Raw genomic sequence first — 26,481 nt, 5'->3', positions numbered from 1 at the left:
CAAATTCCAGGTGCTGCAAGCAAACTGCCAGTCTTTGGCAACCTGGAAATTAGTGGTACTTGGTTATCCGCAAAAACAATGGTATAAAGAACCACTGATTAAATAATCCTAAATTTATCATCTCTCACAAGACAGTCCTAAAGATTATCCAAAAAGTCCTAAACAATAGGAAACTTTCAGTGCAGACACCTGCAAAATACATCATAAAATTTATCTCAAGCCATCAAACTTCATTTAGAGTTAACTATAACTCCTCAAGAATTAGCCACTATACACAAAATAAAGAATGGGGATACTTCAAAGTAGAACAAATAAAACAAAGCACCTCACCCATTTTAAAGACTGAAGACACACCATTCTTCTCTCCCCCTAACTGCATTCCTTTCCTTGGTTCTCCAGGTTCATTCCTTCAACCGTTCCTATTGCTGCAATATTTAGTTCTGTGTCACTGTTCCACCTTCACACTGTTGCCCCCTTTCCCTCCACACTTTCCTATTTCTCTCTCAGCTCCTACTTGGGGTTGCCATTTTCCAGAACCACTGTAATTAAAACTGCAACCCAGCTCCAGCCTCTCACATCTCCTTTCTCACCAGTCTATTCCTCAGCCTTCCTCATCACACTCCAAGCTCCTCCAAGCAGTGAAGAGTGGCAAAATCACTGAAGAACATCTGTTCTCAGATCTGGACCTACTGCAGCCAAGGTGGTCACAAGAAGCCCTGCTCAGCCCATGCACCAAAAGCACACCTGGCCTCAACAGTCACACACATTTCAGGAGAAAGGAACACTACTCCACACTGATATGGCCTCTGGAGACTGTAGGTACAAACAACCAGATGTAAGGAATTCATCCCCACAAGCAGCAAGAGATATCACCAACATCACAGGAGCCACACTCCTCTTTCTCTTCCACATGATGAAATATAGAATAAGATTTTGACAAAACGTTCTTGGAAAACATCAGCCCTTAAAACAGAGTTCTAATTTGCTGAATCTTATCATGCCAAGTCCTACAAATCTGTAAGATACTAAATACAAACTTTTATAAATAATGGGGGAAAAAAAAGGACCAAGCAATTTTATTATGGAAACCACCATCCTTTCTTTCAATAGTGACTGGAGGCCACTAAAGTTGCCGGTCCATCTGGATTTACCTTTCCTTTACAAAGTCAATCTTTACATCAATCTCAATGATTCTTACCCTCCAACACAGATCTGGGACCTATCCCTTATCTAAAAATTAGGATCTCTTACACCCTTATATGGGTAATTTTCCCCAAGTTCTCAATTCCATTTTCATTTGCATTCAATTTTCATTGCTTGAGAGATATTTGACGGACATAAAATCCCTTTGACTTAAACTTTCCTTTTCCTGCCAAGGAGCAACCCCTTCCCTTGAATATTCACTGCCAGTGATACCTCACATTTAAAGAAACTTAGAGAGGCCCACTGTCATTCATCAGTCACACCAACACAATGTTTTCCACGTTTTACCCATGCTTTCATTCTGTTTAAAGGAATTGTTGGTGCCCTGCTTCATTAAGCTCCAGGACCATTACCAGGCAGTTTTTGCATAAGTCAATTTTTTGCCTCCAGAGGAAATATGATGATGAGCACTTGATCCTTATCTTGCCTAATTCATTTCTGCTCATTCCAATTGTCAAAAAGTAAATTAGAACCAGAAAGTCATATGAGTCTGACCAGGCACCACCCAGCATTATTTCTGCCATCAAACAAGTCATGTACCCAAGTTCTCTCACAAACATTGCCCAGAAAAACTTTATTCTTATTCAAAGAAAAATTAAAGTGATGTATGGGAATTCTAACAGTTAACATTTGGAGCAAGCACTCACAAAATGAAGTTCAGCTACGTCTTTTCTGAGGTGTGCCTTGACATCCTTGACAGTGCATTTCAAGGAATTACTTTAAACAAAAACATTATACAGTTATAACTAAAAAATTTCTGGAAAACATACAGCCCTGCCAACTGCTCCAACTCCCACAGACACAGCCAGCTGATAGCCTACAAGCAGGCATGTCCAGCAGTGCAAAAATCATAATTCTTCCTAGAAGGTCGCAGGTGACCAGATCTATACCTGATGCTTCCATCACACATGTGCATTTCAACATCTGGCCATATGCAGTTTCCTGTCCCATAACACATCCGATGTATTTTAGTTGCAGCAGGAGAGGAATCACAGCAGAGTACTTTGCATTGTCAGTACAGAAAGTCACACCTCAGCCCAGCTGGAAGGTCATAAACCACTGCTCTATGTACCTCAGTCTGTAGTAGTTTATTTAAAAAGCTGTTTCTTTTGCTTAAGCAAAACTGAGAAAACTAAGAATGGCATTGCCATGTGGCACAAAATAAATGCACATTAATAACATCTATCTGGGAATGATTTTAAAAATTATTTCTGCCAACAGTCCCTATATCTACCCTTGAGATTAGCAACATATGTTTGAGAGTTCTCTGGTATATTACCAGATGGAGACTGACAAACAGAGGCAGAGGTGAACTTGAAAGACTAAGATTTTTTTTTTTATTATTATTACTTTAAGCAAACTGAAATTGCCAATTAGCTTAGACAGCTTCTGGTGCAAGGAAATACAAATTTTGAATTGCTTATGGGTTAGCAAATGCAAAGAAAGATTTTTCACTGAAAAAAGGTCACACCCCTTTTCAGCATTATGGAGAACTTTCTGGAAGCTTGGTTTTATTAAAGCAAAGAAGGGAAGAAATTTAATAAATGTCTAATCATCTTCAGACTATCCAATACTTAAAGTGAAAATTATTTTCTTGCATGCAAACAGACCAGCAGGTACTTTAACTATATGCTCACAAAGACATCTGCTGTCTTCGTTTTAAAAGACCGTCTCAAATTGCAAAGCTGGATGATTAAACAAAGTGAGAGAGATGAAACTAGACAAGGTTTAACTCTGTCCCTTGAACTAAATGTTCCTGCCATGCATATAACTTCAAAAACTGTCTGAAGGAAAACTCTCATACAAATGCCTGCACCCTCAGCTGTAGGGTTTTCCACAGAGCCCTCTAGACAGCAACATTGTTTCTTTTGGTCTGCTTTGCACAGGCAACATTAGAGCATCACTGCTGCAGCACTGCTATCCCTAGGAGGTTTCAAAAACAAAATCAAACACCTTTTTTATGTTTTTGCTTCTTGCTGGCACTATGACACTCTGTCCCCAAACTCCCTCCCCCTCTGAGTTTGAACAGTGTGCAAACACAGGCAACTCAGGGAATGGGAAGAGGACCAGGACATTGGATTTAATCCTGCAGCACAGCAGACACCTCAGGAGAACAGATGCTTGAACACCAGCCCTGAACGACCATGTTTGATAGCAAGGGGCTGAGGGGGATACTAAATCACATTTAAGAAAAAAATAGCTGCAGAAGCTTTTCCAATGGTCCAGGCACTCCAGCAGCAATGACAAAATCCAGCTGAGGCAGAAGTCTCCATGTGATTCTCACCTGGGTCACGGTACAGCATGCCACAGACCCAAAGCACTTGTGGCAACACCTTGACAAACAAGAAGATTCTGCTTCCTTTCTCAGCCCTTCTCCTTGGTGGGCACAACAATCACAGATGGATTTAGTTTGGGATCAGATGGATTCATTTCAACACTTTTGGTTTTCCTGCTTGTGTAGCAGGGCATAGAATCTGCAATATTGCTGTACATGACACTGTTACAATTGTGTAATTGTGTAAGTACAATTACAGCTCTTGGGAAAAGAAAGGCACCACACAAGAAGGAAGGTATTAATTCATGATTTAAGCAACAGGCAGGACTAACTTAGACACTAATGCCGGGTGGGGACTGTGCAGATAATTTTCATGATCTCTGCTGCACCGCAATAATGTTTGTCTATATCTCATAACCCTAGGGAAATTGCTTTGAACAAGCATAAAATCCTCATGGTCAAACTGCTAACCTCTGGTACTTGGGAGGTACCCCACCTCCACCCACAGCCTCATGCAGAGCCCTATCTAAAGACACATTAGGAAAAGAAGTTCTGTCACCAAAGAGAAAATGGGGAGTGCTGGAAGAGGGTCTGCAACACAGGTTACAGCTGGGGAAAATGAAAAAGATCAGACCTGAATATATCCTTGTAATTGACAGTACTCCAGAGCAGCAGCCCAGTCTGATCTCTGCATTTCCACATCCCCATGTGAAGCTCAGATCATATAATCTCTGCAATTGGGCAAAATTATTCTGTGAAGTACAGCTGTGGTGCCAGATATCTCCACAATTTAATCAGACCAACTCCATCTGCAGTAGCCAGAGGCAGCCCCAAGGCTTCTATCAGAGGTCATCAGGTATGACTGCTGGGTTAGTCTGCCACCAGAGAGACTTTCAGGTCTCTCACATCACAGGCTGGAAACCAATGTTGTTTCCAGGAGTCCCCAGGCTGTACTTTACCTGATGATCTGGGAGAACAAAGGAGCATGTGTCACCATTGCAACACATAACATAGTAAAGAGAGGATAATACAGATAATAAAGTGAATTATAGGAGACAAGTGATTCAAGCAAAGGTGAATGACAACAGAAGTTATTAGGTAAACAAAGTAAACTATTTCAAACTAGGAGAAAGGTAGATTTAGAGAGCATAGGGAGCCACAAAGCACTGAGGCCTCGTGGACAACATTAATTAAGGCACGCAAGCCATCTGGCCCTTTACCTGGTACAAGAAACACTACAATTTAATGAGATCTTGGTAGTGTGGAAGTCCTCCAAAGGCCCGTGTATGGTTGTTCTGGAAGATTTCATAGTAGTACAGCCAAATTTTTAGGTCTTATGCCTCCCTCCAGGACTGAAAAGAATCCAGTGCACTCCTGGGGCACAGCTTCTGGTTTGGTTTCCTCCAAAGAAACAGACACCAAAGCTGCTCAAACTAAATCAGTCTCAGCAAGCAGCACTATCAGGGGTTGCTTCAAAATTCGCTAGTGTGCCATAGCAAGACACCAACACAGATGCAGACTGGCATCAAACTAGTTCAGGTGCCAGACCCCTCAAAACTAAAGACTAAGCTGAAATAAAAGCATATAAAGATCCCAGATTTTGAGTGGAGATCTGAGAAAGAGCCACATCTGTGTTGATGCAAGTCCACAGCCAGCCTTGGTGCGGTCCAGTGCATATAGGAGGAACTGATGTGGCTACTGTTCACATAACTCTTGTCAGGAACTGGTACCTCTGGAAGGTTTTTCAATTAAAAAGGATTTAGTGCTATTAAACAATAAAATATCAGAACCCCAGAGGAGGCATAATTGCAAGATGAATTGTGCAGCTCCACAGTCTCCAAATCCACATGGTGTTACTGGCAGCAGGCCTTCAATTATGAGAAGGTAACAAGAAAAAGCACACAGTCAGTGACAGTGAGGCAAGGTGCCCGTCATCCCTTAAAGGAGCCCCTGCTGCTTCCCTCAGAGCTTCTGCACTGCTTGGACTTTGAGACAACTATGGCCCTAGAACTTGTTCTGTCTCTCCAACTACAATGTGGGTAGCAAGGTGAGCAAAGTTTACCTGTTGTAACTTCAATGCTCTCATAACCTGAGTGGGCTTCACATACAGAAGCAAAAGCTTCAACACTGTCAGCCACAAGTATAGAAAATTTGTCTTCAACAAGCTCTGGCAGTGGGCCAAGATCTGTACTGGCGACTTTGCAGAACAAATTCATTTAACAACTTCCCTCCTGCTACTTCAGCATCTCCCCACAAAGACCTGCCCTCAGTGCGAGTTGCATAAGAACAAATAAAAGCCAAACAGAGCTAGGGTGAAACAGCTTGCACACATTTGAGAAACTTCTGTAGTTTGCTCTTTCAAAGATGTATAAGCAGGCAAAAAAAAAAAAAAAGCATTGCTCTGGTTTGGGGGTTTTTTTGGAAGGTAGGGAAGCAAGGCATGCAAAAGTTAAGCACGTGCTTTGTTTTGACAGTTCATAAATTTCACTTCTTATTTTCAAAGCATTTCAAAGTAACACTTGAAAACTAAGAAGTATTCCCAAAGAGAAAATTTAAGAATTTTCCTTCAGAGCCCTGAATAGAATAGAATATTTTGTTTGACCAAAATTAGATTTTCTTCCATGTTCCATCTGCCCCAATGATCCTGCTTCTTGCTGTCAAGAAGCAGCTCCCTCACTATACGCACAGATCTATTTTACATGGCTCTCAAGGACACAGACAACTTTATGAGCTCCTGCAATGTAGCTGCAGCCCAGCAGTGTCTGGGCTCCTCACTGGCTAGGATACCAATCCCTGTGCTATGAGACACACCAGCCACCTACTTCTCATTTCAGTGACAATGATTTAACCTGCATTGAAGCAGAGGCTACTCTAAACCTCAGCTACTTTGGCTTTAGTGGAAGACTGATACCCATAATATGCTCATTTAATAATTTTCTTTTAAGAAAATAATGAAATTACCAATATACTTAAAGCAGATGAGTGCCAATACAGCTGCAATCACACCAATCAGGAAACTGATGTACATAAAAGAAGGAAAAAAAAAAAAAAGACACTCAGAAGAATGCAGACAAATCCCCACATCTCAACTGGGTGAAATTTCCAATCTAGTTTGCTTCATAACTACAGATGAAAAAATGACAGCAGTGCAGTGCCACTGAAGAAAGAGAAAATAACCCAACCTTCAGACCACATCTCAAAAGTGCACCCACAAACAAATACCCACTATTTCAGTGCAACCTATAATAAAAAAAAATACTTTAAAAATTCAAGTTTAATTTACTTGCCTATCACAAAAAAAAACCACCTCAACTCTGTAGCAGTACAGGCATACATGATTTTAAGCATATAAGCTTGGTCTAATGTTGTGACCTTTTTTCTATTCAATTGTCATGAACATCTCCCCAGCCCTCAGAGTCCATCCTTGCAGGCAGCATGCCAATAGTGACTCTTTCAGGGATGCTGATACACCTGCTAGGTAACACAACAAAATAGTCTCAGCCTCAGCATTTCTAAAGCGATCTGACACAAGTGGGACAGTATTGATTGTCTCTGCTGTACTCTATAGGCTGCCTTTGCAAGCAGCATTTTCAAAAATGGTTGAAGATAATTGCTACAATCACAAGGGAAGTGATCCTGTAAGGAAAAATCTTGCAAATGCACATACTCCTTAGCACCAAAGACCTGTAAGCCCATCATGCGTGACTTTGTCTGGCAAAAGGCCCTGAATGCACACAAATCTGAATAGGCACACAGCACTGAATACCAGGTTAACTCTCAAGTTTCTCAATGAACAGATTCTCATCTCCCTACAGTTGCTCTTGTACCCTGAGATAAATGAGCAATCCAAAGAACTGAAGAAAGCACTACTGCTGAACCATGCCCACAATGCAGACAGGGATTCACAAGCTGCCACATCAAACAAGCAAGAAGAATATCACACCTCAGTGAGCAGCTCTGTGGCATCACACAGGGACAAGAACTGACTGACATGTGCAGTTGGACTAGTGACACAGCACACACCTGCTGAGCACATAAAAAAGTTCTTTATACCATTTTCAGCTTGCCACTCTGCTAGGCAACCTGCTGGGCCACATCTGCTGTTGAGATTTGCAGAAGGGCAGGCTCAAAGACTGACAGCCACTAGGATTAAGAGTGGTACACAAACAGCAAAAGCTATTGAAGCTTTTTAATAATAGCTATATAAAGCTGTCACAGTTTGCAAAATGTGTAATTCCCCAAGGAACGCTCCAGCTTTCCAAACATTTACCATGCAAATTCTCCCCATCTCATCTTCTGGCTGACACCAACAGAAATCTGTAACACCTGACAAAAATTGTTTACCAAGACTTATTTTGTAAAAAAGAAATTAACAGAAGCAGAGAATCACAAAACAGTCAACATTGGATTCAGACTGGATATTTATTAATACAGCAAGGAACTAGGGCAAGTTGCTTAGGTTCATATCTAGTCAGGCTATGATCACCTTCAAGGGCAGAGACTCCAAAACCTCTCTGGGTCACCTGTGCTAGGTATCTGCCCAACTTCACCATAAAATAACCACATTTTAAGGAAATTTCCTGTATTTCAATACATGAGTGTACACATTGGTAAGATCTCCCCTGAGGCCTTCTCCAGGCTGAAGAACACCAGCTTTCTCAGTCTCACCTCATAAGAGAGACACTCCCACTCCTCAGTCATTTGCTGGACCTGCTGAAGTAAGTTCATGTCTCTCATGCTGGGGGGCCCAGAACTGGACAAAGCACTCCAGATGTGTCAACCCCCAGAGTAGAGGGGAAGGATCATCATTTTGAGCTGCCACGAATGCTTTCCTGATACAATCCAGGAAGCCATCAGTGTCCTTTGCCTCATGGGCACAATGCTGCTCATGCTGAGCTTGGTGTCCACCAGTACCTCCAAGGCCTTTTCTGCAAAGTTGCTTTCCAGACAGTCAGCACTGACACACACAGCTACTTCTCCCCAGGGCCAGAACCTCACAGGATTTCTGTCAGTCCATTTTTTCAGCCTTTTGTCTAATCCACACTTCATCAGTTTGTCACGGAGGGTGTTACGGGAACCTGTGTCAAAAGTCTTTAGTACTGAAGTCAAGATGAACCCCTCCATTGCTCCTCCCTTAGCCACCAGGCTAGTCCTCTTATCAGGTTTATCATGCATGATTTCACCTTCATAAACCCATACCAACTACTCCTAATCACCTTCTTGCCCTTTAAGAGCTTGGAAACAATTCCCAGGATTACTTGTTCAGTTACTTGCCTGGGGACTGACGGAAGGCAAATCATCTGTAATTCACCAGATTTGTCTCCTTGCACTTCTTGAAGATAGCGGTGACAATTGCAGGAATCTCCCTCAATTGCCATGACCTTTCAAAGACACTCAAAAGCAACCTCACAGCAGTGTTAACCAGCTCGTTCAGCACTTGTCAGTACATCCTACCAACTGCTGTGGACTTGGGTATACCACATGAAAGTATCCCACACTGATCTTCACCCAGTTAGAGTAAGTCATCATTGCTTCCAACTTTACCACTGATCACAGTGGCCTCAGATTGCTGAAGGTGCATTTCACCAGTAAAGGCCATGATGAAGGCAGTGAATAATCCTTTGCCAAAGATTCTCCTGCCGCACTCAGCAGCAGATCCAAATTTTTTTCTCATATCTACTTAGAAGCCCTTTTTGTTGTTCTTCATCTCACTTGACAAGATTCTGGGCGGGCTATGGCTTTCCCAATGCTATCCTTTAAAGACCAGTGTATGCTTCCTGGATCACCCTTCCTTGCTTTCATCTCGTCTACATTTTTATACAGAAGTGGTTAAGTCATGAAGAGACTCAAACTCAATTCATTCAGTAACTTCCTCCATTTCAGTACCCCATCATAAGCAACATTTGGTTTCAATTCAGTTCCCAGAGGATTTCTGGGGGTATGCCCCAGCAAGCTTTCTACAAACTTGAAAACCTGACTCCTAGTCAAAGGAGCAGCGGTCTTAAGTATTTGAGTATGCTTGGCTGAAGCACTTTGTACATGATGACCACCTTCCCTGAACATGTTTTGAAGGTACTTCCCAAACAATGCCTCATCTTTTCCTCCTCTCCATTTCCAGTAAGTGATGAAATAGGTTCTAGCACTGCAGGACTTCCATTTCAAGTTCCAAGTAGGGGGCTAAGCAAGAACAAGTAATAAACATGCTTTATTGACCACTCTAAATCACAGGGTGTTCAATGTTCTATTGCTCTAGATCTTGTATTACAAAGACATTACCTCTTCATCACAGCAGCTCATTAGCATTTACTTTGAACATGACTCCTCAAGATGTCACAGAATACTATCAGGTCATGGTAATTCAGGCTCCTAAATTGCATACCTGGCACTGACACAAACTTCTTGTTTTATATTGGACAGTGAAAGGCCTCCATGTTCCATTCTTATTCCTTGTTGATAAAACAGAGGTTGAGGTATATGCACAATTTGCTCAACAAGGGAACACATCCAAAGGTTTAATGATTTTTCTGAAGTATTTTGCAATTCTCCCTAGCAAGGAGTTTACAGAATGCTGCTCTTCTTCTCACTGAAACACCATTTTCAGGATAATTAATTTCATAAAAAACTTATTTCCAAAAGTATGAAAGATATTGCGCATTCAAGTAATTTATTAACCTGCAGTATTGCATTAAACTATGGCTTTTTCCAGTAGTGGTTTCAAGAGCAGTTGTAAGTCCAGGGTCTTAAAGACTGAAAGTAAACAGGTTTAGAGGAAAGAAGTTAAAGTCTGTGAAGAGTTTTAGGTATCCAGACAGAAAAGCATTATTGGAAAAAATTCTGCAATATCCAATCATTTTATGTTAAATATCAGGTAAATATCAGTTTCATACATCTGAAAAAGCTTGTTTATTCATTCCAAAAGCAAAACATCTTTAATAACCTGAGGAGGATTAGCAAACAGTATTTTAACTTCTGAAGTCATGTAGGAAAACAGGCAAGGCTGAAGAGGTAACCAAGGGTGTCCTCTGCAAGGACAGGCCAGAGCTGTCCCATGCTGGATACAACTGGTTCCAAAGATCCACTGCAGGGCACAGCTGAGCACCTCAGCCAAGATCACAGAATCAGCTAGGTTCAAAACAACATTTGAGATCATCCAGTCCAACCTATGACCTAACACCACCTTATCAACTAGACCACAGCACCTCAGGCAAAACATATGCAAGAAAGAACCAAACACTGCCTGACAGTGAAGGATGAGAAAAGAAGTGTGAGAAACAGCCCTGTGCAGAGCACTAAGGTCAGAGAAGATGGAGGTGAGGTGAGGAAATGCTGCAGGCACCAGGGCAGACCCTTCTTCACAGCCCATAGAAGCCTGGGCTTCTATGGTGGATGAAGTAAACTGACTGGCAGGCTGCCAAACATAGCCCCAGCTGCTTTCCCTCTACAACAGGATGGGGAAAAAAAAACTAAGATCTTGTCGGTCGAGATAAATAAGTAACCAGGAGAAGTAATGGCAAAAACTGGGACTGGATGTTGCCACAGAGGGTAACAACTACAGGGAATCCTTTGTGGTTGTAAAGTGGTGAAGGGCCAAGGGGTGTAGTAGTGTTGTGTGTGTAAATTTTTAACCTTTGTCAGTGTTGTGGTGACATTTTGATTTAAGTGTGAGAATTTACACACACACACCCCACCAACCCTTCAAGATAATGACAGTTTAATGAGTAGAGCAAAAGCTGCACATGCAAGTAAAGCAAAATAAGGGATTTATTCACTGCCTCTCATTAGCAGGCAGACATCCAGCCACTTTTCGGAAAGCAGGGCCTCAGTACGTATAACCATCACATGGGAAGACAAACACCATCATGAATGCCTCTACTCACTTCTCCCACTTCCCCCTTTCCCTGAGCTTCACTGCCAACTACATCATAGAACAGGAATATCCCTTTAGTCAGATCAGCTGTCCCAATTATGTCACCTCCCAACCTCACACAGACCCACAGGCTCACTGGCCTCAGACAGGGCTTGGAGTGAGTGCTTTGATGCTGAGCATGGGCTGTTGTGAAGAAAATAACCTCAGCCAGACCCAGTATCATCTCCACCCTTTATTTCATGCTATTTGTATTATGTCCAGGTTCCACACTATGCAATACCTTTAAGTAACCTCTGATTATCCCATCCCTTTTCTCTGTCATTCCTGATATCCCTCTGTACCAACACAACATGTTCTCCATACTTACACCATACAATTTGCACCCATCAATCAGAATTATATATCCTCATTAACTAATATCCTCTGTCCTTTAACAGAGGCCAAAGCCAATTCTCCACACTACCGTAGCTGGCTAATAAACTGTTTCAATTAGACTTTCAAGCATAGAAAGATCTTCACAAAGAACAAGCTGTACAAGTCACTGGTTTGAAAGACAGGATGCCAGACAAAGTGATCTAATACAGCTTGTCTACAAGTATACATGGACATCAGGGTGTAAAATCTAAAGGTGGCATTCAGTCCTTGACAGAAGAAGTCTGCAACCACTGAAAATGCCTTCATCTCAGATGAAGCTGAGAATGTGTTCTGAGAAATAAGTTTATCTCAGGAAGCAGCAGAAAACACTTCCATGTTAGACTTTTCTTTCTGTATCTTCTACAGGATGATGTACCAGTTACCTTTGTTACTTTTATCTCAGTTTTCCAACTAAGCCATTATCATTGTTAGATAGCCTTCAGCAAGCATGCAGAGCTAAGTTATTAAGTCACCACTATCCAAGCAGCAAAACCAGATGAGAGCAAGAAATATCCAAATGCAACCTTTAAGAAGTCTCTTCTCTCATTTTCATCTCCTGCTAAACAGAGATAAAGAATGTATCATAATATCCATCCCTACTTTTATGTTACAGAGAACTGACTGCACTCACAGAAATTTAAGCCAATCTTGTCCTTGCTAAGACTGGGCAAAGAAAACAGGATTGGTTTAAAGCTATGCTCATAAGGAAAGGCTCTTACCTGCATTAGCCCAGGGAAGATACCAGGGGCAGCTGACATTCACATAGGTGCCAGGCAGTCCATCCGGCCAGCAGGCATAATCATCAAATGTTCTGTTGCAGAACTTGCCTTCTGCAGAGAGAGAGAGAAGGGAGGTTCATGCCACTGCCTTATACTAAGACAGCAAGAAGGAAAAGTCAGAGAGCAGAATATAAAAGGAAATACAGACACATACATTTAAGCTCTGATGTGGAATTATATGACATTTATTTATCCAAAGGAGTGAGTTTATCCTCACATAGGAAACTGTTTCAGGGAGGAACTAAGAAACAGGTTAGGGTCTTACACTGAATCAATAGACAAGAAGGTAATGGATTAGTATTAATTTATCTTTTTTTACACCCTTACTTGTCATAGTTTAATTTAAAATCATTTTTGCTACGAACACTAAAAGATAATAATTCCTCAGAATGGTTCAAGTTTATGCAGTTGGAAAGTCTACCTTAATATATAGGTCCACCAGTGAAATACCTGCACAGAACCGTAACTTTGCATTACAGCTTAATCAACATGAGAATACTTCAGAATCATTAAACTGTCATGCTTTGAGGGCAGCACTCAACTGCTCAACAGAATAATGCAGCAGAGGGAAATGAATGCAACCCTGCCATTGTCATCAGCTACTGCTCTCACTCTGACATAATAATATAGTTAAGACATTGAACATTAACAGTTTTGAAATAATTCTTCAGAGGCACAACTTTATAGACACATCTTCAGTGTGTCACAAAAGCACTGAAGCAGAGGAGGGGCTGCACCGTGTCCAGTTGTGAGCATTATTAACAAGTCACCACTTGTCCTCTAAACACCATGATGCTGGCTTATCACAGATGCTCTCAGCACATTACAGCAGCTCAAACACTAAGACAAGCTACATTCTCCTTGAGTCACTTGCCTTTTTTACCAAAGCCATTTCAGCATTTTACAAGGCTCAAAATAATTTATACCAACTTTACAATCCACAAACTCCAAGTTCAATGTGAACAGCATGGCCCCAGATTTCCTAATGCCTTGACCCCTGAAGAAGTTTCAAGTCTATTACATTAGTGGCTGTTTGATATGGGACAGCTACCACTTGCCACTGCATAACACTCTGGGCCTAAGGACAAACATCTTTACAATGAAATTGCTCCATAAAACACTTCCCCCAGCAGAGAGAAGAGTCCCACAGAGAGCAGGCAGGACCAAATGGGATAAAGAAGCAATGGACCAGAAAGAAGTATTTTCAAGTTCATAATCACTCCCTTGCTACTGTTATCATGCATTTTAAAAATTAACACATCCCAGCCCTACCAAATCAGCTTACCTGCCACAATAGGGGGTGTTTCATACAAGAATTTCTGGCACTGGAGCTGATACTCCTTCCATTTCTGCACAACCTCAGAGAGGGACCCATCTGAACTCTGAAAGAGAAATCACAAATCTCAGACATGGCAGTGTTTTAAACCGCAGGGTTTTTCACACAAGAATGAGTAGGTGAGTGTGAAAATGACTACAAAAAGCCAGAACAGCACTGCTTATCACAAAGGGTACAAGATGATGCTATGTATTTGCCTAATTTGCCTAAAAAAAAAATCTCCTTCTATTTGCACCACGAAGAAACAAAAATCCCACAAATTATCCTGTGTCCTCACTGAAACCCACAGTTAGCTAACCTTGCTCTCCTGAACATGCCCCAGTTGTGTGATTTATTATGTCATGAAAAGACAGGGACAGCAGTAAGTCCTTTATTAGTAGAGGTTTTCTTTCCAACAGCAGTATTTCTGCTTTCCCATAAATGAAAACAAGTTAATTCACCATATTCAGTGGATATTCCCCAAGCATTCTTCCAAAATGTGGATGAAAGCTTTTCCAGCCTTTTTTTTTTTTTCTTTGATGAACAGCTTTTCCCTGCATCCTGATATTTCCCTGCAACTGCAGAAAGATGTGGAGCCTCCTTTTTTTGCACATTTCGACAGACTGCAGGTTCCACCATCAGCTACCCCAAGCAGTGAGTGGGCAAGGGAAAAAAAAGTATGTACAAACTTGATCTGAGGACAAAGGAAGTCAGCTGTTATTAGAATGAGCAGCTAACTCAGGGCTGGCTGCTCACTCAACCCTAGCAGATGTCCTACCTGAGTCACAAAGATCCAGCTTTACCCACTTCCATTCTCTCCTCCTTCTCTTCCCTCTTTGTACTTGTATAAACCAAGTTTAAATATCTGGATTAGGAGGCTGCAAGTGATCAATGACACAGGTAACTCAGCCTTGATTTTCCAGAGAAAGCCCCATGGATGTCTCAGACATACAATCAGCAGCATGGACTTAATGGTACAACACACTAATACTCCTGAGTGGAAGGAAGTTCATTTAATCCAAGATGTCAATCAGTTAATTTACTGAAGCATGAGGGTAAATAATCCTTGCAGCTTTACCCTCCCAGCTTCAAGTGGTAATTCTTATTTTCCACTTGTGCTTCTAAACCTTTTCCAGATGGTGAGAATAAAACAAGAGCATGGGAAAAATTATTTTTAAATAAAGAAGTAATTTTAAAACTCAATTGTATTTCAGGAAAGTCAAATTGAATTCTGTCCACTACAGCAATATTACTAAAATTTAGACACCAGTGCAATCACCTTGGAATAAAAGAGCAGAAAAGACCTCTCAAGTCCTCTTCTTTTATATCCTTCCAATTAAAAACCCATTTGAAAAGAAATAAACCAAGCATCAGATACATAATGCTTCTGTCTGGATTAACCCACTACATTTAATTACAAATATGGTCTTGCACATGTGATAAAAAGTACAACATTTAGTAAATACCTGTGTTGTGTTTCAAGAATACCTATAACTTAACTTGCAGCTAGGGTCTCACGGCCGTAATTTTAGAAGAATTTAGCCATCTCCCCCTTAAGTCAAAACAAGCACAAGTCTGTGGATCTTGGAAACTCTGACCTTGTTTGCCTGATTTAAATCACCTTATCTATGCCAATAAATGCTGCAAAGTCTGTCTATTGTAAAACAAATGGATTCTACTGAATGGAAAAACAAACCTGTAGCATGGTGATCTACGTACAACATACCTGAAGGGGAAAGAAAACATCACCTAAATGAGAGCTACAGGTGTGTGTAGAGAAACAGATAATCAGTAACTAAAATGCCATTTACATATCCATGTAGGCTGAGCAATGATAGATGACCTGAATACAGGGAGAAAATCAGTTTTCAAACTTAAGTTTCTCTCAAGACATCTTTACAAAGTGACTTTTCAGTTATACATCTTCTAGAATCAGAGAATCATTTAAAGGTCTTCATTTTACAAGGGTGGTTAACTGAAGTTACACAAGACTGTTTCACTATCCTCTCATCAGCAGGTTAATACTCTAATAAAGGAATTAAAAAGAACATTTTTTCAGGATGAATTCTTAAATTATAATTCAGTATAATTTCAGAAGTTACTAAACATCATACATCTTCCCAAAAAGTAACTATTGATCAAGCATGTTAATGACTACATCAAGTTAATCCAAACAGCTTTTAAAGTCATTTAAACACACAGATGAATTAAAACACACAGAGTTTCATTTGGAAACAAGATACTACCTTTTAAAATATCCTGACGATATCCTAAACCTGCTTATACTAAGAAAAGTAGCTCTTTTGGAGCCAGGAAACCTTAAAGTAATTTTTCTAAATCTACTGCCTTCATGAATGCAGGAACAACCAGCTCTAACTACAGCTTAAAAAAAGCCTCTATCCCATAATTTAATGAAAAAGTGAAACCATTCTACCTATATCAGTTTTTCACAATGTGAAAATACAGCTCTAAGAAGGAGATTAGCAAACTATAAGAGTGAAATAATTAGACATGCCTTTCTGTGGAGATGACCTATTTCGTAGACAGTTTTCTGTTACCTATAGTTTGTTGCAATAAGACAATAAATTAAATTCTAAGACTACATTATTCATTCCCTCTATGCAATAGTTCACTGTGATTCAGCTAAATACTGTGTTTTATTATCAGACAAATTGACTTCAACTTGATTTTAAGACACACTACTTTCTATTTCTCAGAGGTTACAGCCCACACAAACAAGAATCAGAAGTTACACAGTGCCACAGATCTACCATGTGAGTAGTTATCCAAATGCAAGATACTGTATTTTCTTGAGAAGCTTTTTAAATCCTTCTGCAACAAAGCACTAAATGAAATATACAAGGCCAAGTGTCCTGGGTCAGTATGTAAAATTTGGAGTAAATGGAAAATATCTAGCTTTATTAAACTCAGAACTGTTTTCACTGATGAAAGCATGTAGTTTTGTGTTTACGCAGAGTTTTCTTTTCCTGTTATATTCAGCCACGGGTGGAGAAATCGCAGTAGTTTAGCTGTGGTGAAAATATATCACGGAAGGATAGCAGAGGAGAAGATGGAAACACAGCTGACTGGTTAAGGTGGAGAAGTCAAAAGGCATGAATGGATGAAAGACATGAAGGAGGTGAGTGACAGCGCAGCCTAAGGATCATGAAACAAATGAAGAAAAATTAGGACAGTCAAGAGGACAGAGACTGGGAGCCTCTCAGTGTATGTATACAATTAATAACCTCTAGTGAGCACACTCTAAATTAGCATATTTAACAGTCTGAAGCCAGAATTCCTTACAAATCCTTAACACCTACACAGAAAAGCCCCTTCTCTAGCCATCATTTGTCTTCATAGGCCCTGCTGTTAACAGTAAGCATTTTAATCACTTTTCAACATCTTTAAAACTATACCTGCTGAAACAAAAAAGAGCATCCACACAGATCCAAGGTGATCAAAATTGCAATATTCTAATACAGTGAAACCTGAGGGTATAAAGCCTCCACACAAAACATACCATGAAATGGAATTAAAGTGGAAAGGAGAGTTCTCAGACCTTCAAAGGCAACTGGTGACCCCTGAGATTGTCTTCTCTCTTCTCCCACCACCACATATAAGGTCTCACATGCAAGAGAATGAGAAATTCCTCCTCCCATTGGTAGTTCTTTCATCTTTGCTTGTCTATTTTTAAACAGGACCACTTATGCTACAACTTTTACATGTTTTTAATATTTCAGGATAACAAGCAAGGTTTGCCTTGCTGCTAAAGGCTCATGTGTAATGTTACAACCACTGGGACCTCCAAATTGCTAATCTTAATCTTCACAAGCAAACAACGAGGAACCTAGCACTGCAAAACAGTTTGGCACAGTCTTGGTATTCTTCCCTTGGATAGTAATGCTGGCATATTGCCCTCATGAGAGGAGGATTCAGATTATAGTTACTGCCTTTTAGCTCAGAAGGGCACTAGCGAGTTACTTTTTGAAAAGCCCAATGGAACACATTATTTCAAGGCTATTCTGCTCAGGATCAGCACAGCAACTAAGTCCAAGACACGTGAAGATGACGCATTACAAGCCTTATGCTTGTTCTGACTTGTAGCATTCTTTCTGGTATAATACAGATCTTATTAAATCATCACTTAGGTAACATAATGTATAGGTTTATACATCAATACACCAGAGCAGAGAAGGACAATCCCCATCCTTGCCAGGCTGGTGATGCTGTGCTTGATGCACCCCAGGACGTGCTTGGCCCTCCTGTCTGCCAGGGCATTGCTGACTCATGTTCAACTTGCTATCAAACAGGACCCCCAGGTTCCTTTCTGTGCCACTGCTTTCCTGCATCTCATTCCCCACTCTGTCCTTACACCCAGGGTTGCCCCATTCCAGGTGCAGAATCCAGCACTTTCCCTTGCTGAACTACATATGGTTGATGATTGCCCAGCCTTCTGACTTGTCGAGGTCTCTCTGCAGGGCCTCTCTGACTGCAAGCGAGTCAACAGCTCTTCACAGTTTTGTACTGTCAGCAGACTTCCTTGGTATCCCTTCCAGTCCTGTGTCCAAGTTGTTTTTGAAGATGTTGAAGAGCATGGGACCTAAGATAGAGCCCTGCAGAATCCCACTAGTGCCAGGGCCCCAGTCAAATGTCAGCCCATTCCCTGTAACCCTTTGTGCCCGACCCATGAACCAGTTGCTCACCCATTGCATGATCTGTTTATCCAGTTGTGTGCTGGACATTTTGCCCAGAAGGATCCCACGAGAGACAGATCCAAAGCTTCACTGAAATGTACTGTCCTGAACTTGGTATTCACAGAGTCCTTTGACTGACTGTTCACCCCATGATAAAACAATCCTGTTGAGGATCAGTCCTTCAAGTACAATGTTTCTTGAAGACCCAAAGACATTCCGGCAGTGTGTTAGTGTGAGAGAAGGCTTTATTGCTCAACCCTCACTCTCTCAAAGAGATGATATTCAACCCAATTTTGTAACTACCTGGTTCAACTTCTGTGTCATAAGTTAATCTAAATCCATTATGTGCAACATCTCACAGTCCAGTTACTCTCCTTTAAGAACTGAAGCTATGCCAAAGGAAGAGAAGGTAGATCAAAAAATGATGTCTCTACTACAGATAGTTCAAAATAAGTATCATTAAAAGTACCCTTTTACTTAGATCATAAATTAGACCATACTTCAGGACTGACATTCCCCAAATTTCTGTATTTATCACATTCTCTTCCCACATTATGTTTCCCAGTATCAAGTTTAATGTAGTCGTTTGACATTATGCAACACTAAGTGACCCTCTGAGATAAAGTCATTACTCTCAGTTCCTTCCGTAGGGCTGCTTGACTGATCAGATGATATAATATTAATTATGCTTCCCAGCTCATATTTTACAAGCTATTTCGTCAGTGGTTGGATCACTCTGTACAAATTCCTCACCCATCACAAAAAACAAACAGGATCAAAACAACTTATCTTTCAGAGGGAAGCCAGCTTCTAGGAGCTTTTCCTGTAAATGCTTCTGTTCCTTAGTTACTAATGAACCAATTATTTCAGAAGCTCAGGAACGCCAGAAAAAGAAACCTTTCAGCATCCTCCCTGCTAGTGAAAAGCAAAAGATTATTTCCCTCAAAAGGAGCTACTGAATTCAGGGAGAAACTCCCTGGTGACACCTGCCAGCTGTTCTTGCCCTTAGGCTGCAGCAGCTTATAAGTCCTTCAAGAAAAACAAAATGTCTCAGGACTTTGATAAAGGCAATTCTTGAGAACAGTGCTTCATCTGTCCAAGCATGGAAAGCCTTCTGTCACTGACTTCAAGTTTCATGACATCAAGCTTTTGAACTCAAAGCTGCAAGAGGAAGCTCTCATCTGACACTTATATATGATCAACACACAGAAAAGACATTGCTCTGTCTGCCTCCTCAGAGCTGCTCAGCCCAGATTTCTTTTTCCTTCGGTGGTGTTAGTTGCTGTTGTTCTTTTTATTTGTTTTAATCTGTGGTTGAATCTCAGCATTCCTCTCTCACTCATCTGAAAATGACCACTGCACCACACAGTACCTCATCCTGGCCTTCCTGCCTTTTTCTTTTCTCTTTTACACACCTGGGCTCAATCCCACAGCAGCCTACAACAGCAACTATAAAGGCACTTATCACCAAAACCCCATTCCCCTCTCCCACACCTTCCATTATTAAGACCTGTTCTTACTAGATTAAGGAAAAAAGAATACGCACAGGCATCTCCTAAAGGTCTAGAAATGCAGAATGCTTCTGCACAGACCCTTAGATAAGGCATTTTTAAAGAACAAAACCAAAACTGATTTAAGGCACGCCCCTATTTCTTGGTACTTCTGCACAGGGAGCTCCCAGTTCAGCTGACTGATTGTTCCAAAAATCATTCCAAATACATGAACTGTCTGGACAGGCAGAAGAGTTCAGCCCTAACCACTATGGTTTCTATTCCAGGACCAAACACTCCAGGTCTGTCCTGGGATCTTTCATTTGTGCTTTGAAAATAACCAGTTTTCCCAATCCTTAAAAATCTGCTTTGACAAGGTGCATTTCAATGAGAAAAATATCTCTTGGCCCTGTAGTTTTCTGGATCAAGACAAAGTATTTGGCATTCAGAGGCATAGATGTCAAAACAAACTTTTGAAGACCTAAATCAACTTGCATAGTATACAGTTTCAAAATAAAAGGAATAAAGTAAAACCTAACATTTCAGAATGCTACAAAATTTAGCATCACCTTCTAGAGAATTAAATAAATAAAATCAAACTCCCATAGGTCAAGTTAGATAGTCTGAAAATGTGCTGCAAACCTGTGCTTATAGGGTTCAAGTTTCTAAAGTTCCTGTCTCCAGTGATGGACAGATGTGGGACAAGAACAGTTACTTGCAGAGTTCTCTCATCCCATGAAGAACTTCACAAGGCTGGAAAGATTTTTGTCTTTGGTGACTGTAGGACCCATGAATCCATATGCTCATTGTTGAGGCAGGTACACACTTAGATTGGCAGCTGCTGTTACCAGAAAATATTATTTTCATTCCAATGTCTTTCATCCATTCTGGTAAGTGTTCCTGTCAAGGATGTATTCCATGAGCCACTCAAAAATGCCAGAAGAAAACTATTGAGCAACTAGGCAGAGGGACAGAAGAAAAATGCAAAATTCAAAAGCAGCTATGACTCACAAACTCTTGGAGAGAAGAAAGCAATCCAACAATTTTAGTGGGAGACAGCACACGGCACTCATGAGAATTACATTATCATACAATGAGATTTTACTGTGCGTTGCAAATTTAGACAAGCTTTCTGAAGTGCTCTGTAGCAAAGGACTTTTATTGATGCAGTCCTACAACAGAGTAAGCAAAACGTAATAGTTCCACATGTATTTTTACACAGCTACACAAGGTATAGCTCTAGAAACATCATGGAATGAGCAAAGGCAGAGTTCAAGAAACACTGCAAGAGGAGCAGAAGCGACAAAGATGAAAATGAGAGCAGAACTTCAGATGTACACTCACAGATTTAGAAACAAAATTCAGCCTAGACTACTGGAAGAGCAACACAGCATTTCATTAAAAACTGCACATTAACACAATCATAGAATGATTTGGATTGAAAGACATTTAAAGATCATCTAGTTCTAATATCTCTGCTGTGCAGGAACATCTTTCACATAGATCAGGATGCTGAGAGCTCAATCTAACCTGGCCTTGAACACTTCCAGGGATGGGACATGCACAACTTCTTTGAGGAACCTGTTCCAGTGGTTCACCATAGTAATTCTCATACAAAGTAACTTGTTCTCTGTGTCTAAAATCATTCTACCCTCCTTTCCTTTAAAATCTTGTCCCATGACACTGCAAGCCCTGGCAAAAAAAACCCAAAAAACTCTCTCCACCTTTCTTATAAGCATCCTTTATGTATTGAAAGACCATCATAAAGTCTCCTCAGAGCCTTCTCTCCTCTGAGCTCTTTGTAGAAGTCTCAGATCATTTCCACAGCTCTCTTCCAGACCCCGTCTAACATGTCTATGTTTTTCATTTGTTAGGGACTCCACAGCTGGATGCAGCCCTCCAGGTGGGATCTCACAAGAACAGCAGAGAAAGAACCGCTTCCCTCACCCGGCTTTGGATGCAGCCCAGGATACAGTTGGGTTTCTGGGCTCTGAGTGCACCCTGCCAGCTCATGTCCAGTCTCTCATCCACCAGCACCCTCAAGCCCTTATCTGCAAGACAGCTCTCCATCCACTTTCACCAAGTCTGTATGGATACTGATTATTTTCTTGATCAGGTGCAGGACCTCTCTCTCGGCCTTGTTGAACATGAGCCCACTTCTCAAGCCAGTCAAGGTCCCTCTGGATGTCACCCCTTCCCTCCTGTGCATCAACTGTACCACTCAGCTTAGTGCCAAGTGTAAAGTTGCCAAGGGTGCACTCAATCCCACTACATCAACTAATAAAGATATTTAAAAGCACTAGTCCCCGTACAGACCCGAGGGACATCACAATTATGTACTATCAAACGGAATAGAGGGAAAATGAGGGATATATATACAGCTGAAAAAGCTGAGGAAGTTTAGGATGGAATTCAGATGCCTGATCATAGGTACCTATAGCTCCCTTCAACATAGATGTGTCCCTCATGTTGTTGCCTGCCACACCTACAGAGAGGTACACAATTCCCCTATATCCTACATCATATCAAATAGTCCCATACAGGGTCTTGAATACTGCAAAAATTTTGAGCAGCTCTAGATGCCTACATTTGGGCAACTGACTCATCTCTAAGCTGCTCAAGCAAAACAAAGTAAAGAACATCTGTCAAAGCCGGACTTCTGGCTCCTCTTTCTGAGGTTTAAAATGCAATAAGTTAAGCTGGTTCTTTAGGACATATTGAATCAAGTGCATTTAAAAAGATCTTTATCTCATGCTGATAACTGATTGGTTTCTCTGTACCAGCCAGCAACTGAACAGTCCCAGTGCTGGCCAAGAAGAGGGACAGACTGAGCTGACAGTTCCACAGAGCCATGGAATTGCAACATTTGAGTTTCCAAGTTGAAAAAAAAAGTTACCACAAAAAAACCACCAAAACATATAAACATCACTTCACCATAAATAATCTGTATTTTCACTAGGCAGGAGAACCTAAATCTTTCCACTTTACATACCAAAGCATCCCAAGAGAGTTAAGCTCCCCCAACTTTTCAAATGACTATTTAGCAGTCACCCCTCTTTAAAGAGCTGTGGTGCAAAGTGTAGCTAGTTTTTCCAAGATCACAAACCCTATAACACTGTAAAGCCTGGTCACCAGTTTGTCATCCCATCACTGCAATCCCTGCAATAAGCTTGACAAGAAGAAAAAAAAGCCAACCAAATAAATAAATCAGACACTCTAACCTTCACAAACCATTTTCTCACTGAAAGCATTCCCATCTACACTTTTTTATCTGTAAGCAAACTGAGTTCTCCAGTTAAAAAAATTACTCAACAGAAAAACAATCACCACAAAGCTATTTAAAAAACAACACCACACACAAACCCAAAAACTTCAGTTCACAATTTCATGGGTTCTGCATCTACTATCGTTTATAGATTGCCAGAGTAGAATGCAATCAAATCTGTATTGCTTTTACCGGTCCTAGTTGAGGGCAGCAGTTTATTTTGGTTTTAACAAATGCAAATTAACTCCCTCAGCAGCTCATTGTCACAGTGGCTCAAGGTTCACTGTCCCATTATCTGCCCGTATGGCTTGTCCCTGCCAAGGCAGTTATATGTAGCACCTTTACAAATTGCCAGTGGTTTTGTCCACAGTTAGGACACATCTGAGAGCAGAGCATACAGAAATTCCGCCAGCGAAGCTCATTCTCCAGACGTCATCTGTTTGCCTTCCAAATCCAAAAAAGTAAAAGTACTTGACAAATTCATCCAGAAGAGATTTACTTCTCAGTTTTCCTGCAATCCCTCTGAGCCAGGAAAGCTGACTACAGAAGCACAGACGGATCAAGTTGAACTATAGACTTTCCTTACCCCAGGACAGCAAAGCAAATTATGAACCACCCTACTGCTAAAGGAATCAGCTCAGGTTATTCCTCCAATCTGCTGCATTAACCTTGCATACCAAATACTCAAATCCTAATATGCAGTCCCCCTTGTGCAGTCAGTGTCAGAATCTCTGGCTACAGTTCAATCAGTAGCGAAGGATCTATGCATTAGTTCTGCAAAGCAATCCTACAAGCTACCATGCATCCATTCCCAAACAGTAGCAGAAGAAAGGAATGTGGAGGCAAGACCTAACTTGTATTTTTCCAAAAGTTTATCCCTTCCCCATCTTCAGGCCACTTCTAGCATGCTTTGATTATCATCAGTTGGGATCTCATTACATTATTTTAACAATACATGGGAAATCAATGTATTCTCTTCATTCACTAGCCCCCGGGCTAGATCTTACTTCTGTACTTCAGTCGGAGAGCACAGCCTACAGTCCAGCAGATCTGCTGTGGGCAACAGCCAGTGTGAAAGACAACCGTAACTCTCCATAGAAATCAGCCAGCCTCCACCTCATTCTTCATTCCTTCCCTTACTGTCCCCAAGGTACATGCAGCTAAAGAGGATTGTGGTTTAAGCTACAGAAGTGAACTGCAATTGTGTTGATGTTAAAGCTGACGGGACTTCCATTTCCTGCCACTTTTCCTTCGGGTCACCTTCAAAATAAAGAGGCAAGAGAGCAGCAGAGGAAGATTGCAGTTCAAGCAGTAAGCACACCGGTTTTCAGAAACCAAGAGACAGGATAAAGCCCAAACAAAGCAGCTTAGTAAGGCAAGCAACGAAAATCATCCAGAGAGCTTCAAATAAACTGTCCAGCCTGGACAAATGGAAACACAAAAGAGCCACCCCTCCAGTCAAATCTCCAAATTATTCATTTTGAGAAAGGTGAAGTCATGCACAAAGCTTCCCCTCCACCCAGCTCCAATTTTAAAAGCAATGAGGGAAGCAGTGACCATGTAGTAATAAAGCTGAAAATGGATAGGTCACTTAAAGGAACTAAGCTCATTCCATGTTAGTAGTTTCACAGCAACATGTTTCCCCATCTGACACCAACCTTAAATCAAGCAGCTCTTGTAGGAGCAGAATACATTCACAGAGAAGATGGTAGAGAAAAAAACTCAGGAATTTAAATAGCAGAGGCTTGGTTTGACATGTATTTTTAGAGGAAAAGTTTTCTCTCTCAGTGAACCTGCTCTCCAAAAGACTTATGTTTTCATCTCAGTTCACCCTTAAAATGTACTTTTGAAGCACTGGGTCATCTTACAGCATAACTAGTATTTAAAGCAGCATAAACCAGCACCACTGTTGAAAGCAGTGGCTTCTCTGTGCCCAGGGAAAGGTGGTGATTTTCTCCCGCACGCCTCACTCCCCTTGTCTCCTTATGCCTTATGATGCACTCATACCATCAGCACTGCAAGCCAAACAGCCTTACTCTCAGAGGTAAAATTAAACAGGAAAAATATTTGACAGGCTAAGTGTTGCTGTGAAGCAGAGAAAAATGCAGCACAGTTCATAGTGAGAATATAAGAATAGTCTTAATTATCCACCATCTTAGAAGTGAGTGTATATGCTATATAGCATATAAAATGAATTACCAGCATCCAAATGTTAAGATAGGAGTCAACTGTATTACTCAAAAAAAGCAAAGCCTTGAAGACTTCAACAGTGGGAGAAATAGCCCCTAAATTTTCCTCATCTACACTCCCTACCATACAGCTCATGATTTTTCACCTTTTGCAACCACGGTGACCTTGATGCCAAAGGACTCATGTGATAAACTCACCAATCTCCCACACAGCATCTTCTAGAGCCTCACACCAACTGCTGCATCCATCTCACACTTGCCAGCTTGACCAGAAAATACCCTTCAGAAGTAGATCTAATCTTGACTTGAAGACTCCAAGTGACCAAGAACCCACTGCACTCTAAGGCTAGCTGCTACTGTGGTTTATCACCCTCAGTACTGAATTCTTCACTTATTTTTTGGTCTGAGTTAAATTAACCATACAACCACTTTGCTTAAAAATAACTACCTTGCAATACATGAGGTACGCCACAAGTTTTAATAAATAAGATGGATCTGAAGTAATTAGAGTTGTACCTGCCTCAATTTTCCCAAGGTAACAGGTTGGTAAATATTTATGAGTTTAGGTAACTTTTCAGTTTTATCACAAAACTGGTGGATGCAGAACAGATTAAACAGTTCAGAGTTACTAGTGAAAGCAAATAGAAACTGAATTTTTCATAGATTGCTACCATTACGACACTGCTGTGGAGCCCTGCAAAGGAGAGCCCAGGCCCCTCTACCCCACTGCCATTAAGTTGGTTTCTGATACACAAGGCCAGTTGTCCTTTAGCCTCAGATTATGCAGACTTGTTAGACAGTTTTATCTCCATTAGTATTTTTGAAACTGTTGGTTTGTACTTGTTGCCATCGGCTTCCTTACCTTTTCATTATACATAACTGCTGGAGTTATTTTAGCCACCACTTCCATTTGTTACCAGAATGGTTCAAGTTCTAAGAAGACATCTGCAGAGCTGGAGGTATTGGGGACACTATCAGCATCTCTATATC

At 41.0% G+C, this 26,481-nt stretch overlaps 1 protein-coding gene across 1 annotated transcript in view; it reads right to left on the bottom strand.

Annotated features, from left to right (window-relative positions):
- Positions 1 to 26,481, bottom strand: part of GLP1R (glucagon like peptide 1 receptor) — a gene marked incomplete at its 5' end in the record, with an annotated part of 83,254 nt that overhangs the window by 42,019 nt on the left and 14,754 nt on the right. Inside the window, 2 exon segments of the mRNA XM_066180275.1 lie at positions 12,479 to 12,589; positions 13,824 to 13,920. Coding sequence (XP_066036372.1) covers positions 12,479 to 12,589; positions 13,824 to 13,920 — 208 coding nt within the window.

Source organism: Chamaea fasciata, unplaced genomic scaffold, assembly GCF_029207755.1.
Source record: "Chamaea fasciata isolate MVZ Bird 193981 ecotype frontalis unplaced genomic scaffold, bChaFas1.0.hap1 SCAF_3, whole genome shotgun sequence".
Taxonomy (NCBI): domain Eukaryota; kingdom Metazoa; phylum Chordata; class Aves; order Passeriformes; family Sylviidae; genus Chamaea; species Chamaea fasciata.
This window is presented reverse-complemented; position numbering and strand designations above follow the sequence as displayed.